This window comes from Neltuma alba, unplaced genomic scaffold (assembly GCF_004799145.2).
Source record: "Neltuma alba isolate B1F8T4 unplaced genomic scaffold, ASM479914v2 tig00010317_pilon, whole genome shotgun sequence".
Taxonomy (NCBI): domain Eukaryota; kingdom Viridiplantae; phylum Streptophyta; class Magnoliopsida; order Fabales; family Fabaceae; genus Neltuma; species Neltuma alba.
The window spans coordinates 336,232-355,455 of record NW_021635230.1 but is presented as its reverse complement, the minus strand read 5'-3'; the positions used below and the strand labels follow the sequence as shown (position 1 = coordinate 355,455).

At 38.7% G+C, this 19,224-nt stretch overlaps 1 protein-coding gene across 1 annotated transcript; it reads right to left on the bottom strand.

The window, feature by feature from the left end:
* Positions 1–6,097: 6,097 nt before the first annotated feature.
* LOC114755676 (uncharacterized) lies at positions 6,098–6,550 on the bottom strand. Its single transcript, XM_028944544.1, has one exon. It carries the CDS (start codon positions 6,548–6,550, stop codon positions 6,098–6,100), a length of 453 nt encoding a protein of 150 aa, XP_028800377.1.
* Between the last annotated feature and the right edge of the window lie 12,674 nt (positions 6,551–19,224).

Sequence of the window (19,224 nt, the reverse complement as noted above, 5' to 3'; positions counted from 1 at the left end):
ATGTATATGTACTCTTTTTTTTTGTTTTTGTTTTTTTTTAACATTGAAAACAAAAATTTACAGCTTAGCTCCTAACACTTTAAATTTTCAGAATAATTGACTACCCCTGCCAACCTCTCAAAAGTATAGAGGCTAAATTATCCACTCAACCTCAACTTAACCACTTGAAATGTCTTGACCCTTTTAATGCATTAGTTTCTCCAAAATTAAAGAAACATAGGTTTTAACCTCACAATTCAAGCATCAAAGAGCAATTCAAAACTTCCTATCAAGCATAGTAACTAAGCATTTTGTTCAATCATTGGACCATTCATACATTCTCAACTAACAACTTGCCACTTCAACTCATATTTCATAAAATCAACCGAGCAAAAATTTAAGCTGACAAAATTTCTATTGTTTGAACTGTTTTAAAATTTCCTCAACAAAATGACCTTTCAAAAATTTTCAAATTTAACCCTGTTATCCACAAAATTTTCAAATTTAATCCTGTTATCCATAAAAATCAATCCTCACCCCCAAACTTAAAATTGACAGTGTCCTCACTGTCAACAAGAGGAAGTAAAGATCAGGGCATGCAGGCAGAATTGAAAAAAACAATATATTCGCTGCATGAAAGGTCAAAATTTTGCTTTTCTTCTTGTACAAGTATATCAATATGCACAACTATCAATAGTATCGTCATCAGATAATCATAATGAAATCATCAATTACTAAAGGCATCCACAAATTAATCAATCAAAAGATCCATTAACCATTCATATTTTCAATCATTTCGCAACAGTTAACGTAGTGAAAATCAACAATGAAAGATATTACTCAACAGTCAGAATCAGTTCAACAAGCCATCAGTAGCCTTGCTAGAATCATAGAAGCAAACAACACACAAAATAGACCAAAACGCAAGAAAATGCAAAAACACACATAAAGACAAAAGCAACAAAGCAAGCAGCAGCAACAGCAGAAACGGCCCCAGCTAGTCATCCTCCTCCTCAGAATGCTGATCCCCCTGATCCTCATCACCCTCTGCAAATGGATCGACGGCCATATCATCGCCCGAGCCAATACCAGCCCCAGAAGTTCCAGCTTCATGTTCATCTCCCGGTGACTCTGCCTCAGTGCTTGTATCTTCCACATCCGGCGTGTCAATGTCTAATTTCCTTGCAATCTAGACTAATAGTTCCTCCATGCACCTTTGTCTACGTCTCCTGTGATGTATCTCTCTGTCCAATTTCTCATGGAGGAGATCCAAGCTTTGAGTGGTAGGGTCAACACTAGCACTGGCTTGAGCTTCCTGTTCCCTCCTATATTCCTCGGGGAACTGTTCAGCATACATGGCTTCAGTGATCCTTTGCTATTCTCGTTCAGGAACCAGATTAGAGTAGTTGAATGGTGAAACAGGCTTGAATGTTTTATCTTTGTATTTCCATTCTACACCCACTTTAGATAGCAGATCCGAGATGAGGTGAGGCATAACGAGATTTGTGTTGTGGGCTCTGCTGGCATACCAGATGGCATCAAAAATCAATTTCCCTACATCCACTGTCGCCTTGATCATAAATAGATATATCAGGAGTGCCAGATTCCTTGGGGCTTCACTGAGATGCGTGGTTGGCATAATGTTTCTTATGACAATATGCAACCAGATTCTGGCCTCAGGTATCATATCTTTTCATATAATATACACCTGGCCCCTCTTAGGCCGCACCCACATCTCATTAGAACCAGTGAGTGTTGCTGAGATGGCATCGAGAGGGATCTCCTTTTGATTGTTGAGATACCACTGATATTGGCACTTTTCAACCTTAGGAAGCTCATAGTGATCTCTGATGCGCACCAGAGTAATGAGGACACGCTGGTACCGTATAAACATCTCATTACTCAAGTTTGTTGCCACCCTAACATAGAATTTTCTGACCAGCTTCTCATTCCCTTCGCCTTTGGGACCAATCAAATTTAATAGATTAAGCTTCCTTGCTTTTTTATAAAACCCGAATTTATTTGTGCACGGAAATTCTCTTTCTTGATGCAAACCTCTTCTCTCAATAAGCTCTTTGATTGGAGGATCAGGGGAGGTAGCACAGGCTTTCTTTCTGGGGGCCATTGGATTGTTACCTGCAAAGAGAAAGCAAAGCACACCACACACAAACTAAGCAAATAACACACCACAATCACAAAACAACCGACAAAGAAAAAGAAGAAAACTAACCTAAAAATAAAGAAAAACTTTCCCCCAACCTTAAATCAAGGAGCGAGAACACCATCTCACCATTACTAATCCCTTTCTAAACCTGAGTTATAAAATACCCCCAATTCAAACCAAGTTCATAAAGGTTCTCTTTTATCTTTTAATTTCAAAATCAGACAACCATTAGTAGCTACCAATTTAAACTAATTTCACTAAATCAGAATAACATTTCCAAATCAATTACAAGTGAAAAAGAACAACATAACTTAGGTAATGAACCGGTGTTGTTGGAAAATTTAGACAAGCACTTCATTTTCTTAAATCAGGTCCAAGCTATGATCACTCAATTTCACAAGTATCACATTTTCATCAGTACATGTTCACAAATAGTTGGGCAATAAGGAATTATTACCTAACCACAATGTAACCTCAGAGAATCAAAATGCCCCCATCTAGAGTTCTAAAATCATGTAACCACAATGCACAACCCTAGCAATACCCATCTCCAGTAAAACTAAACTAAATTAAAAGAAATAACAGAGTAAGAAAGAATATACCTACAACAGACGACTAAGGGAGAGGAGGTGCCGAAACAAGTGTAACATCCTGAGTTTTATCGGGTTTTAATAGCCTCTTTTGGTTGATTTTGAGGATAGATTAGCAATTTAATCTTGTTCTTGGTGTTTGGGTTGGATTTGAGGTATGTTGGAGGAATAGGTGAATGTACCCGTCTCAGGGTATGTTCGCCGCGGCGAAGTTTTACTTCGCCGCATCGCACCGGGAGTTCCAGGGGAGAGTATCCTTTCGGGAAGGTTTCGCCGCGGCGAAGGTAGGGTTATGCCGCGGTGAATGTTTTCTGGGCTAGCGAGAGTTTCCTCTCGGGAAGCTTTCGCCGCGGCGAAGATTGGAGTTTGCTGCGGCAAAGTCAGGTTTTCAGGCGAGTAATCCCTCTCGGGATTAGTTCACCACAGCGAAGATTGGAGTTCGCCGCGGCGAAAGGTCGCGAATCTATATAGACGCTGAAGGGTTCAGTTGTGCGAAAATTAGAAAATCTGAAGGAGGAGAGAGGAGCTCTGCTAGGGTTTCGGTGTTGAGGCTTGGGAAAGACATTTCTAAGGATCCATTACCTCAAGTAAGTGATTTTAACCTCTAATCTACTTTCTTTCTTGGAATTTCTGAGGATTTTTGGTGGAACCCTAGGATTTTCTAAGTTGTGATGGAACTGAGGTTTTTGACCGATTGTTTTGAGTTTAATTGATTGCTTTGGGTTAGTTTAAGTATTTAATCGGTGTAGTTTTCTTGGATTTAAAGAATCTTGAGTTTTTGAAGCTAGGGTTTATGGAAATGGGAGATTTGGGATTGAGGATGACAATGTAGAGGTTGATTCTAAGTTTTGTGATTTGGATTATGTTAAAGAGGGTTAAATTGGATGTTTAATCGGTTTAAATTGTTGTTGGAACTTCAATTGTTCAAACGGGATGTTTGGGTGTTGAATTCTTATAGTGGGTCCTTGAGGTTTGAATCCTAAATTGATATTTGGAGAGGAATTAAGGTTTTAATGAACTTTTGTGACTTTAGAGTGTTGTTTTGGATGGTTATACCCTTTGAGTTGGGTAGAGTGTTGGTTGGAGCTAGGAATTTTGTGTCCCCAAATGTTGTTTTGGCCACATTATTAGTTTGAAAGCTAATACATGATGGTTGTGTGTTTGTGTGCTTGTGTAGACCGGTTGTGAGTTTTGTTGGTGCACGGGGCCACATTGTTGGTTTGTTATTCATTGCTCAGGCGAGAGGTAACCACTTTCCAATCCTTAGTACTTGCTTCTGTGGTATTGTGAATAGATTTATGTTTTGTGCTCCAAGTAGTAATTATATTCAAACTGTATGTTGTATATAAAAAGGAAAACCGTCTTGTGGGGTTTCGATTGATGATGATTGAATCTTGGAATTGTGAAAGATATGCCACTGAAAGAAGTTAATTATGAAATGTTCAATTACTATTTGATTATGGTTTGAGCATAATGCATGAATTGGCAATTGGTGAGAGTTTTTGATAGTCACTACCACGTGGTAAGGCCTCCATTAATGCATGATGGATGGCTCAGTACGTCCCCCATAGTGAGGGATAGGCCTTTTGGCTCCTTACATCCCCCAAAGTGAGGGATAGGCCTTTTATGGCTCCTTACGTCCCCCATAGTGAGGGATAGGCCGGCTTCGGCTCCTGAAAATCCCCCAAAGTGAGGGATTTGGTTGATGGGATTGCATCATTGCACTTGCATAACTTGTTGTGGCTATCTTGTTATCATATTACTTGTGAACTGCCCCACTTGACACCTCACGAGCACCTATTTAGTAGTACCTTGAATTGGAAAGGTTGGTTACTGGGACGTTTGTCTCACCCTGTGGTTTACAATGTTTTCAGGTGAAGGTGCTAGGCGTGCACCTTCGGGAAGAGACGCAGAGGCTTGAGCTTGGTTAGCTTTAGGCCTCTAGCCTTTGTTTATGTATGACCAGTTGTATATTGCCACAGTAGGGTCTTTTGAAATATTTTGATTGCCCGGCTTTATGGTAAACCGGAGGAAGTGTATCTTCTCACTTTTAATTGGCTGGAGGCCCTTTCTATTGTTTGTGGAACTTTGATCTATGTTGTTGGAAACTATTTATATGGGCTGATGTAGATGTATTTTGTTACCCGAGCCGGAGGCTTGGAGGCCCAATGGATGTGAACGAATGATTCTTAGTTGCATGCAACCGAGTTCGAGTTTGAACCGAGTTTGAAAGTCAATTTTTAAAATTATGCAAATTTCTTCCTACTATGGTAGTTCATTTAACAGATTTCCTTTTCTACCATAGTAGTGATTTTGTGATGAGTTATAATGTTTTGAGGTTAAGGGTCTTACAACAAGCACAAAGAAGAGTGGTGCCGATGGTGAGGGAGAGAGAAGTGAGAGGCGACTGGCGACGATGGGGAGGACGAGAGGCAACCAGCGATGGGGAGATTGAGGGGCGACTAGCGACAGCTAAGTGGAAGAAAACAAATTCAGCGAGGGAGAGGGAGAGAATGGACGCAGGGTTCGAATGGATGAAAAAAAATGACATTTCGACGGGAGGGGGGTTTTGAAATTGGGATGGAGAGTGAAAAGACCAAAGGGTTAGGGTTTTAAAATTAAAACAATAAATCTACCCTCAAAACCGGTTAGATACACAGGGGCAAAGTGGGTATTGAGACAAATGAGCAAGGTTAAAACAGGGAACATAAAGAAGAAGATCAGATATTGCGAGAAGGCGCCACGACGCCTTTTACAGAACTGCAGATTCCTGGCTTAAGTAATCACGCCGCGGCGGTTTGTACTGAGAGGGATCTAAAACCAAGGACGAAGGCGCCGTGGTGGATTAACACAGGGGCTACGGTGCCTATTACAAAAAGAGGACTCTAAACAGACGAGGCGCCATGGCTCCTCATCAAATGCGCCGCGATGCCTCACACAGAGAAGGCATAATATGAAAAATTAATGAACACAGACTGGACCTACGAAAATCAAACACCTTACACACAATAAAACAAGACAAAACACAAGTACAAGCATAAAAACAAACACAACATAAACAACCACATAAAAGCAAAATCCACAAGCCTCAATTTAACACAAATTCAAACCAATCAAGGTCAAGGCCATTACTGGAGATTAAGGTTAGGTGCACTTCCCTGGTTGCGCTAATTAGAAATCAACTACTCCTGCTAAGCTCCAAAGTTTGAGGAATAAACCAAAAGGCCTACAAAAATAAAGATCAACCGTAAATCCACTAAAGCAAAACCGAAATAAAAGAAACACATCAAAGGCAAGTTTAGAGCTTGGGTTGCCTCCCAAGTAGCGCTTGGTTTATAGTCTTCAGCCTGACTCTTCAGCTCTGTTATGATTGTTCAGCAAAGTAGATCGTAGAGACTTGACGATCCACCTTTCCACCCCAATAATGCTTCAAACGATGGCCATTTGCATGAAATCTTTTACCCTTTTCATTTTCCAGCTCCACCGCACCATAGTTAGCAGCTTGTACCACAGTGAATGGCCCTAACCAGTGTGATTTGAGTTTGCTCGGAAATAATCTCAACTTTGAATTATGAAGTAACACCTTTTGCCCCACTTCAAAGACCTTGGGGATAATTTTCTTGGTCTGTTCCTTATAGAGCCTTGTACTTTCATAGGCATTAAGGCGAAATTCCTCCAATTCATTCAGTTGAAGGAGCCTTTTTGCACCAGCAGCTTGAAAGTCAAAGTTGAGATTTTTTATGGCCCAGTAAGCTCCATGTTCCAATTCTACAGGCAAATGACATGCTTTTCTAAACACCAACCGATAGGGAGACATCCCAATCGGAGTTTTATTTGATGTCCTGTAGGCCCAAAGAGCATCATCCAGTTTTAATGACCAATCTTTTCTTGTTGCACCTACTACCTTCTCAAGAATGCTTTTGATCTATCGGTTGGATATTTCTGCTTGGCCATTTGACTACGGATGATAAGCCAAAGTTACCCTTTGCTTTACGCCATATTTCTTCATCAGAGCTTGAAATTGGTGATTGCAAAAGTGAGAACCGCCATCACTAATGATAGCCCGAGGTGCTCCAAATCTCATGAAGATGTTTTTCTTTAAGAATTTGATCACCGTTTTAGCATCACTAGATACACATGCAGTAGCTTCAACCCATTTCGAGACATAGTCCACAGCAACCAGAATATACTCTTGATTGAGAGACTTTGGAAACCGGCCCATGAAGTCAATTCCCCATACATCAAAGAGTTCAACTTCCAGAATATTATTCAGAGGCATTTCATTCCTTCTTGATATGTTTCCCAATCATTGACACCGATCACATCGGATCACAAAGGCGTATGCATCTTTAAATAGTGAAGGCCAATAAAAACCACTTTGAAGGACTTTGGCAGCAGTTTTCTCTCCTCTAAAGTGCCCACCATAAGCTGAAGAGTGGCAACACTCTAGAATATCTTGCTGCTCAACTTCCGGAACACATCTTCTTATCATCTGATTGGCACATCTTTTGAACAAGTAAGGTTCTTCCTAGAAGTACATCTTTGCATCGTGAAGAAATTTCCTCTTTTGATGGGAGTTAAGGTCTAATGGCAGAGTTCCACAAACCAAATAATTAACCAGATCTGCATACCATAGAGTAGTTGAGTTATCCATAAAGAACAAGCATTCATCGGGAAAAGATGCATTGATCTCTTGACAATGATCATGTTTAGCTTCACTACTTAATTGAGATAGATGATCTGCCACTTGGTTCTCAGTGCCTTTCCTATCAACAATTTCCAAGTCAAATTCTTGAAGCAAAAGGACCTATCGAATCAGTCTTGCTTTGGAATCTTTCTTGGTAAACAGGTACTTTAGGGCAGAGTGGTCCATATAGATAGTCACTTTGGTGCCCACAATATAAGACCAGAATTTCTCACAAGCAAACACCACTACAAGCAATTCTTTCTCTGTAGTAGTGTAGTTAAGTTGGGCATCATCCAAAGTTTTACTAGCATAGTAGATAGGATAGAAGACCTTCTCTACTTTTTGTCCTAGAACTGCTCCAACGGCAAAATCACTAGCATCTGCCATAATGATGAAGGGTAGCTCCCAATTAGGTGCCACTAAAATTGGTGCTGAGGTGAGCTTCTTCTTTAATTCTTCAAAAGAGTTCATACAAGTGTCATCAAACTTGAACTCCCTATCTTTCTCCAACAAATTGCACAAAGGCTTAGTGATTTTAGAGAAATCTTTAATGAAACGACAGTAGAATCCCGCGTGACCCAAGAAACTTCTAATACCCTTAACACTTGTTGGTGGAGGCAATCGCTCAATAACAGATACCTTTGCCTTGTCAACTTCTAGGCCTTGTTTGGATACTCGATGACCAAGGACGATGCCCTCTTGCACCAAGAAGTGACATTTTTCCCAATTCAGAACCAAATTAGTTTCTTCACATTGTTGCAGAACAACCACCAAATTATCTAAGCAACAATCAAAAGAATCTCCAAAAACAGAGAAGTCATCCATGAACACTTCAATTGTTTTCTCAATCATATCAGCAAAGATGGCCATCATGCATCTTTGGAATGTTGCTGGAGCATTGCAAAGACCAAATGGCATTCTTTTGAAAGCAAACGTGCCATATGGACAAGTAAAGGTTGTTTTCTCTTGATCTTCTGGGGCTATTACAATTTGGTTATATCCTGAATACCCATCCAAGAAACAAAAGAATTCTTGCCCAGCAAGCTTATCCAACATCTGATCAATAAATGGCAGCGGGAAACGGTCTTTTCTGGTTGCTGTATTTAACTTTCGATAATCCATGCAAATTCTCTACCCAGTCACAGTACGAGTTAGAACTAGGTCATTTCGGGTGTTAGCCACTACAGTTATACCGCCTTTTTTAGGGACGTATTGAACTGGGCTCACCTATGAACTATCAGAAATAGGGTAGACTATGCCAGCAGAAAGCCATTTCAGGATCTCTTTCTTGACTACTTCTTTCATAACCGGGTTTAATCTCCTTTGATGCTCAATGGAAGGTTTGTGACCATCCTCTAATAAAATCTTGTGCATACAAATAGAAGGGCTGATCCCTTTGATGTCAACTATGGACCACCCAATAGCTTTCTTGTGGTGTCTCAAGACCCTTAACAATTTCTTTTCTTGCAACGTGGACAACTGAGAAGAAACAATCACAGGTAATGTAGTAGAATTACCCAAGTAGGCATACTTGAGATGTGATGGTAAAGTCTTCAACTCCAATACCAGCGGTTCATCCACAAAAGGCTTTAAAGGAGAGCTTAAAGCACTAGTCACATTCAGAGGCTCAAAAGTCTTAGCTTTTCGATACGGAAATGCTTCAATACTCATCATTTCTGCATAAGCTTCAACCTTGCCATCAATACTACTTGTTTCTCCAATCAACAATGCTTCTAATAGGTCTTTGGTCAAAGAGTTAATCAACTCCTCTTGCACTATAGAATCAATCACATTGATACAATTACAATGAGCAGAATCATCTGGAAACTTCAAGGCTTGATTCATGTTGAATATCACCTTCTTATCATTTACTCGCATTGTGATCTCACCCTTTTCTACGTCAATAAGGGTTCTTGCAGTAGCTAAGAATGGCCGTCCCAAAATAATGGGGATATTCCAATCTACCTCATAGTCTAACATAATAAAATCAGTTGGGAATATGAATTCATCTACCTGCACCAAGACATCTTCTACAATCCCTTTTGGATATGAGATACTTCTGTCAGCAAAGAGCAATGTAACAGTTGTTGGCCTTGCTTCACCCAAATTTAATCGATTGAATACAGCTAGAGGCATCAAGTTAACACTTGCTCCCAAATCACATAGGGCTTTTCCATTGAAGTGTTTGCCTATGTTGCATAGAATATAAAAACTGCCTGGATCTCTCAATTTGTGTGGGAGCTTATGCAGTAAGATGGCACTACAATCTTCAGTAAGGGCTACTGTTTCAAATTCACCAAATCTCTTCTTCTTGGAGAGAACATCCTTAAGAAACTTAGCATACTTAGGCATCTGCTCTAATGCTTCAGCAAACGGGATGTTGATGTGTAATTGCTTAAACATGTCCACAAATTTCTTGAACTGGACATCTTCATCTTTCTTCCTGAACCTTTGAGGAAAGGGAAGTGGCGGCATCTGTGTAGCAGGAGGGGGAGTTGTCTTCCTTTTTTTATCATCAACCATTTCACCCTTTACATTCTTTCCTCGAACCACATCATTGAGATTTTCTTCTGTTTGTTTCCTTTTCTTGGTTTCTTCCTCTTCTACTACACCACCTTCTTCTGGAAGCTCATTTGTATCAAGGTTAGTCACCATACTGTTAGTGATGTCCTTGTCGGTCTTATTAGGCCTCTGAATGTCAGGTAATTGCTTTCCACTTCTAAAACTGATCGCTTTGCACTCTTCATTACCATCCCTTTTTGGGTTGGGAATGGTATCACTTGGTAAGCTGCTTCTTGTGAGTACATTCATTTGTGAAGCCAGTTGACCCATTTGAACCTCGAGATTCTTGATGGCAGTTTCATGGAGAGAAAATGTTGCCTTATTCTCAGCCCTTGCAGATTCTTGATTTGCTAATAGTTGAGCAAACATCTTCTCAATTTTGGATTCTTCCTTTTGAGGATGCTGCTGTTGCAATTGATGTTGCTGTGGTTGACTATGAAAACTAGGAGGCCCCATTTGTTTAGCACCAGATGGTAATATTTGTGGTGGATTCAAACTTGGCCCATTTCGCCAAGAGAAATTTGGATGATTTCTCAAATTTGGATTGTAAGTTTGAGAGTAAGGGCTTCCTTGTGGTCTTCGCTGCGCATTATTCATATAATTGACTGTCTCCAAGGTGTATGGGCATTGATCAGAATGATGTTCCTCATTACAATGGTCACAAGTGTATCCCGGAGCCTGAAGTGCATGAACTTCTGCAGCATTTCCTTTCTTAATCTACAATTCCAGATTGTCAAATCTCTTAGATATTGCTTCAAGTTATGATGCAATATCCCTTGATGATGAAGAACTAGGCTCCTTATATCTCCCAGAACTTTGCCTTCTCTTGTTATATTGTTGCATAGTGCTAGAGGCCACCTCTTCATACAGTTCATATAGCTCATTTAACTTCATCTTTTTTATTCCTCCGTTGGAGGTGGTATTCAGCATTGTCACTGTCTGATCATTCAACCCATTCCAGAAGGATTCCATTAGAACATATTTCTTTTGCTCATGATTTGGACAATTTCTCCACATATCCTTGAATCTTTCCCAAGCCTCATAGAATAACTTATCCGGATGCTGCTCGAAAGAAAGCAACTCACCCCTTAATGTAGCCCGTTTGCCCCTTGGAATAAATCTGCCCTTGAACTTAGATACAAGATCATCCCAAGTCTTAATGGAGTGTTCTGGTAAAGAATTCAACCACGTTTTCACCTTGTGAGATAACGACATGGGCAACAATCTCAATCGCAGTGCATCTTTAGTAACCCCAGTTTGTTTGAAGTTCTCACAAACCTCTATAAACTTGGTCAAATGCTCATTCGGATCATCCTTAAAATTTCCTTCAAAAGTACCCATCATCCCCAGTAGTTGAATCATAACGGGCTTGATTTCAAAATTCCTGGCTTGAATTTCTAGTAGCTGGATACTTGAGTGAAAAGTCTGCCCTTCTTTATCCAAATAGTCATCCAGGGTGTACACATCGTTCTCATCTTCCTCCGCCATGTTTTCTTCTGATTCTGATTCAGGTGGTGGTGGTGGTGGAAGTAACTAAGGTTGTTGTTGAATCTCCGGTGTGTTTGCAGTTTCTCCCAACCTGGATACTTCTTCAGTAACTTCTTCCACAATAACTTCCAGTCTTCCTTGCATGCGTCAGGGGTTACCTGCACATTCAAATCAAAAACAAAAGTATTAAACTTATCAAGAGAAATGAACGAAATAAATACTACTACTTCTACCTATAACCACTACAAATGCTAACTGAAACTTAAGCGTAACCAATCACACAATAAGGACAATCAACCTCAAACACTCTAGCCGTTAGTCCCCAGCAACGGCGCCAAAAACTTGTTCACAGAATATCTTGACCGCAAGTGGACAGGTCGCAAGTAATATAAAAAGTATCATTCCCTCAGAGACTAAGGCTAGATGAGTTAAAAATCATAATTGTATACTTGATTAGGTTAAGTGAAACAATTGTTGTAAAAGAGTTTGTGAAATGAAATTAGGAAAACAATGGTTTAAAGCAGTATAAAATCAAATCGACCTTGAAACAATTAAGAGACTAGGGTTATTCTTCACTAAAGTACTTCATGGAACTGGATTAATTACTTCTCAAGTAGTGCTTTACAATAAGTTCAGTTAGCCTGGGTTTACAGAATTGATTAAGCTTTCTCAAGTCAAAACCAAATGTTTGCAATCACGATTAAAACACAGCAATCTCTTGCATTTGTTTGAAAAGGTTGCACTTTAAAAACCAAAACCCATTTAGTCTATGCTACGTCAACAGATACATCTCTGCTCCATCGACAAACCATCTATTCACTCAATTAAATTTCTGGACTAGCATGTTTTTACCAAAGTTCATGAATTAGTTTAACTTTCTCAAGTTAAACTAATCAATCAATCAATCCAAATGATGGCCAGACAAAAGGAAGCATTAAGCTCAAAATAAAAACAACTGAATATTATCATTAACACTCAAGAGATAGTAAAACCAAGTCTTAATCCATACAATAGATCAAAATAACCCTAGAAAAACGGATTTAGCTATACATATCGAGTAAAGAACTACAACTATAAGGGTAGCTAGTAGTCATAACAAAAACAAGAAGGGAAGAAGAAGGAAACCCAGAAAATTCAAGTTACAAGCTTTAAATCTCTTCTAGCTTCAAGCCCAAAGGTTCCAAGCCTCCAAAACTCCAAACCCTAGCAAAGCCAGCCTCCAAAATTGCTCCAAAGTCGAAGTCCCCCAGAAAAACCGAGTATCCACCTCTATATACCCTAATTTTTTAAGTTACAACGTAAAACGCACAGCTGCGGAGGGCCAGGCGCCGCGGCGGATTTTATAGAATGACTTTCCTTTCGAGGTTCCGGCGTCGCGGCGCATGTGATAATCGGCCGCGGCGGATTATACCGAATAGGTTCCTTCGAGACAGCTTGGGCACCGCGGCGGATTCAGTAAGGCGCCGCGGCGCCTTTTGCGGAGACGCACTCATTCTTTTCTGTTTGATCCGCCGCGGCGTTTTCTCCCAGAGGCCATGGCGGCTGACTTCTTTTCAGCTTTTCTCCATTCTTTACTCTCCTCAAGCTTTGTTTCCTGCAAAATTGACTTTCAAACCTCATAAAAGAGCGTTAAATCAGCTTAATTCAGTAGGAATTTTGAGAGGTTATCACCCATTCAATAAGCATTTTGGCCAGCTCAAGAAAAATGGGAGAACCAGAAATTCTATCCATACAACTCAAGAGAATCAAGCAAGGAATGACATAGAATCATCAACTAACCTTAACTCCAAGCTTACTTGATCTAAAGTGGTTGATTCTTCCTTGTTTCCACCTCAAGCTCTCTCTCTTTCCCTCTCTTCTTGCCTTGGCCGAACCATATTCAGAAAATGGGGGCGGAGGAGCTCATTAGGGTGTACAAAATATCCCACCAACCCACATTAATGATTTGCCAAGTGTCATATGCTTACTTAATCTTAATCCTCTCACTTAATTAACTTAATGTCAAATGAAATTAATTTCAAAAGTCAAGATCCTCTCCATTGGTGGCTTGACACTTGGAAAGCTTTAATTACCATTCATTAGAGACTTGACAAGTGGCAACTTGTGGGCCAAGTAAAGTGCAAGACTCTAGTCTTCACTTTATCAACGCACTTTTATTCCGGGTTTAACTTCTTTTCTATAATTACAGTACTCTGGCCTCTATAATTATTTTCTATCAGATCCATAAATTATTCTCCTCATTTTTATCTTTCCAAATTGCCCTCTTTGTCTCAAATTTAATTTCCCGATAATTAAATAAAAAGGAAAACTATTTTCCTTCTCTTTAGTGATTTTTTCATTTTTCAAACGAATTGGGAAAAATCTTGGATACTTGAGGGTCTTCTTTTAATTTCATAATCCCTTATAATTCCTTGGGATATCATAGGAATATTTTTGGGATTTTATCCTTCTTAAAAGTATTTATTTGGAATTTTCCAAATAAAGGACCTTAAACTAACTTAAATCACCCTTAAATTCCTTTGTAGTTTCTCTAAGGCCAATTTGGTCATAAAACCAATTTTATAATCCCATATAATTCTCAAGGAACATTGTCCTTATTTTTTCTTAATTTTCTTAGGGTTGAAAATATTTTTCCATAATTATTCTTGACCAATTTTCCCTAATTAATCAAACTTTTCATAATTGGCTTGGAAAACTATAATAATTATTTTCCCCCAAAATTCTTCTATTTCTCCTTGTCATTTTTGGCCCTTAATTATTTAGGAATATCTCTATTCCCAAATGCCATATTATTGGATGGGACAATCAACACAGGTGAGAAGTCATGCAATCAAATCTCCCTGGTTAGAGGAGATGAAAAAAACCCGTGGCAAGAAACAACTTGATGAGAAAGAGGAATTATTCCAAATGTTGATAACAAGATGCAATGAAGATGAAGGTGGCAAGTAAGTATTGAGACTAATTCTAATTGGGACAACTGACTAACAATAATTTTACACATTGTAGAGATTCTAATTGGGACTGATTCTAACTAGGAATTATTCTGGATGTTAAATTGTTGATTGTTTCTTTTGGTGCAGGTACATTGTTGAGATGTATGGGTACTACCTGACACGTGTTGAGCTTTGCTGCCTACAAGATATGAAATGGATGAACGACAAAGACAGTTGTTTACATAGACAGAGAAGTAGCAATGTCATTATGATTATGACTAATAGTTTATGTTTGTGATATAGTTCATGTTTATGGTGGTAAGAACTTTGGTGGGAGATGAGAAAGAGAACTACGCTCGTGTCACTAGGCATATATTTTCACCCGAGTTCATGCAAATAATGGCCGATAATCCTCTAAGGTGGAGCATGGAGAACGATGAATGTGAAATCTTGCTAGAGCACTTAGGATATAACATTGGAGACTGTGACTTCATATTTGGCCCCACCCTTTTCAATTACCATTGGTTCTGTTATGTGCTGGATGTCAGAACCATAAGTTTCTATGCCCTCGATTCATTAGTCGATAATTTGACCATGTTGAGAATACAAAGAGAAGAAGATGATGCAATCAAAACGGGGAAGAAACCAAAGAGGAAGCAAGGGGTTAGGAAAGGACAGATAGATCCTAAGCAATTCATGGCAAGAGGGATTATATGCACAACTTTTCATTCATTCTATTACTTGTTAATGTCTTATGGTTGCTTGTCTATGTAAATGTCTTGGTTGTTAATGCCTGCTGATTACTTGTCATTGGTAACTGTCAAGGTTGTTAATGCTTCCTCACAACTTATCATTCACTATTGTCAAACCTGTTCCTTTTTTTCTTTTTGTTTTGTAGAATGATTGTTTCTACCAAGTGCTTTGTGTAGTCAAGCCAGCACTATTTGAGGAACAGGACAAAATTGACAAGGATGTCATATGGGCAAAAGTTCATGTCCAATCTGACATTGTGAACTACAAGTTTGCATGTTTGAGCTTTTGGGAGCTAATATTCATTGACTAAGTACTGGTTTTTCCTTTACAGGGACTCTTGTGGGGTTTATGTTTTGAGCTGGTTACAAACATGGGATAGCACAGAGTATGGTGATGACGGTTACACAATGCCTAAGTACTCCCCTCAAGAAATCCATGAATTGAAGGTTGGGTGCTTGTGGTGGCTCGTTACTCATTGGAACAACCTACATGATGATCAATTGCTATCTTTGCTATGAGGAAACCCCCAAAGCAAGAGGAAGAAATAAACGACGAGCATAGATTGTATTTAGTGCTTTTTTAATTGACAGCATAATGGCTACTGAATGTAAAGTTCAGATTTCGTTTCGTTATTTCACCATGTAATGACAGCTTGATGTTTAGATATATTAATGTGTATTGACATCTGATACTGGTTATAAAGTTTTTTTGTAATAACATTCATGTGTTTTGACAAGACAAGAAATTCCTCTCTGCCCCATCTATTTAAAACATCAACGGGGGTTGCTAACAACCCCAACACAAGGGGTTAACAACCTGGGTAGAACCCTTGACAACTCACTCTGTGAGGTATCACAGCTTCTAAATAGATTGTATTGTCAGCACATAAAATGATCTTAAAAACAAAAACTGGGAGCATTTTGAAGTCATTAACATTTTTAACTGTTAGTAATAAGATTACACTAGATTTTTACTACATAAGTTCGTTTACAACCTCAACGGGGGATTTTCACAACCCGAACACAACTGGTTAACAACCTGGGCAGTGTCCCTAACAACCCACTCTGTGGGGTACCACAACTTGTAAATAGATTGTATTGTCAGCACATATAACAATCTTAACAACAAAAACTAGGAGCATTTTGAAGTCATTAACAGTTAAAAACTGTCGGTAATAGGATTACACCAGATTTTTACTACATAAATTCATTTACAACCTCAAGGGGGATTTTCACAACCTAAACACAACTGGTTAACAACCTGGGCAGTGCCCCTAACAAAATTTATATCAGTAACATAATTCAGACTGCCAATGACAATCTCCATGGTGTCCAGTAACAAGTCCATTACAACATATTCACAACTACATCAAAATACAGATATGATCTTATATCAAATTATAGTCAGATGTCATTTACCACTTGATATATATATATACAATGTAACTACACCAAATTGACAACCCATTCAAAAAAGCATACGGGTTGCATGTGTGGATAATGACGAACAACTTGAGGTGTGGGTTATGACATTTACAAAACAATTCTATCACAAGCATTCACAAAAAAGAATATAAACAAGCCACCAACAAAGGTCAACTTAGATTGGGGTTTTGGCAAGTCTTCACGGTGTGGCCTGGCTCATGGTATCTTCCACTGTGGTAAAGTTTTTGGTTTTGAAATTAAGATTCAATCCTTCTTTTCTTTGGCCTTCCTAAGGGTCTTTTAGTGATTGGTGGCTGTAAAAATGTTCCTGTCATCATTTGTGTAACGGTAAGAGTTTCATGACATGGATAATCATGTATCGCAACTAGACTCATACTACTTGCACATATCTTCTCTTGGGCTGACAGCTTATAGCAATCATCTACAAATTCATAGACATTACTATGAAGTAGCTTTATCACTGCACATGCATGAACACAAGGTACCCTGCTTATTTACCATGCTAAGCAAGTGCATTTGTGTGTCGTGAGATCAACAGTGACACAAATTATTGCAGTAGGAGATGTAGTATGAACTTAAACTCATTTATCTCCATAATATACATAGTGCATATTCTCCGTTCTTGCTACTTTTTCTTATAACTTCAACTCAATATTTGGCCCAACGCCATTTGTCCAATTTTCCATTGTCATTTTGCTTGCAACCATCTTCTTCACTAATTTCTCCATATGCTCATGTATGAGAACTGACACATTGTGCTTCCTCTGCTTCGAAATCCAGGCATTAAACGACTCTGCAACATTAGTGGTGATGTTATCCCATCATTTAAACAAAAATTTGCTTAAAGCGTATCAATCTACATCTCCTTGAGTCTCAACCCAATCAGCTAATTGTGGACAGAATGATCTAAGTTTCCCCATTATAGCAACATATTCATCCTCAATCCTTGCGTAGGAGATTCCATCCAGCATTTTCAATGAAACCTCCTTTGAAGTACCTGAAACTCATGCCCTGCCTTGATTAATTTTTAAATAATGTGCACTAAAATTTTCTTTCAAATGCCTGTAGCAAAGAGTATGTCTCTTACCACCAAATACTGTCCGCACAATACCTATAATGGTATTATTCTGATGTGAAACTATCATTGTCTCTACTGATCTTATGATGTCCTTCACATTCTGGAGAAACCAAACCCAATCATCATATGTCTCCCCACTAACTATAGCATATGCTAATGGAAACAGTTCATTGTCTGCATGATATGCATTAGCTGAAATCAATGTCCCCCTATAACGACCACTTAGATGACATCTGTCTATATAAAGTATATTTCGACACCCTTCTAAAAATCCCTTAATTGAACATCCATAACCAATGAACACCCTCTCAAATCTGTTATTATCCAACCCTTCCCACCAAGCAATTGTGTTTGGATCAGTTTCAATAAGCCTTTCACTAATCCAGGGAATTACCATGTATGATAAGTAAATTACCTCAATTGAATATGTACACTAAGAGATACGAATTTTCAAAGTTGGACCAAAAATCTAGAATTTAATCAGTGAATAGTAAGCCAAGAACCAATCACAAAGTTCAATCTACGGTCATATATCTGATATGTAATGAATAGTGTCACACCTCTTTTTATAACCCATTATACATCAATTGGAACCCTGGAATTCGGTCAGGTACCTACTAGTTCCAATACATCAGGAGATAGGTTTTTCGTCTAATATTGGTATAACTAGTTACAGCTAAAAGTATACAATTTTCAAAAATACTTTAAATAATTCATTTTTGAAAATATTCCAAATCAGTCAAAATCCTGGGAATTCCATAATTTCCTTCTAGGCGTATTTTCGTCATTTTTAGCCTCATACAGGCCTTTGAACCTTATTCCCATTTTTCTGAAATTTTTCTAAAGTGCTCGGGCCTTAACCTACCATTTCCCATTTTTTGGGATTTTCGGGCAAAATTTTTATTTTTTGCCTTTATCAGCCCAAAACTTTTACAAAATTATGATTTTTCCCCTGGTTTGGGTTAACCTCAAAATTCACCTCATTGAGGCCTCCAACATAACTATTGGCCTACATTCATCTCTATTTCTCATTCTTAGGTCTCGAGACTTCACTAGAGTCTCTAACTTTCTCTTTTCTCAGTCCCAGAAAACTTTCCATTTGCAATTTAGTCCCTAAGAATCCTGCGGTCCTTCCAAGAAACCTCTGGGACCTCTGCCAAAAAGGGAAAAAATACTTGAGAAATTATCACAGGTTTTAAAAATAGTTTCATCCCCAGAAAGCGAAGAGGTTGGCTTTAACAGAATTTAAAGCCTATTTATACACTATCCAGGAAAAGTCAAAGTCAAAGGTCTAGAGGTTGACTTTGGACTTAAGAAAAAATTAGAGGAATTCACTGTGATGAATAAATAGTATTGGTACCTGGAGATAGATTCTCGGAGTTATGGACCCGTAGAAAGAATTCGGTCATGATCACTCTGAAATAAATATTATTAATTATTTTTATTATTTTAATCGAAGAACAAGGGAAGAGCATCACTCTCTCTTTGGGCATGTCATATAATGCCATATGGATTTATTTGAGGTGAGAAATTGGTGCCATAATA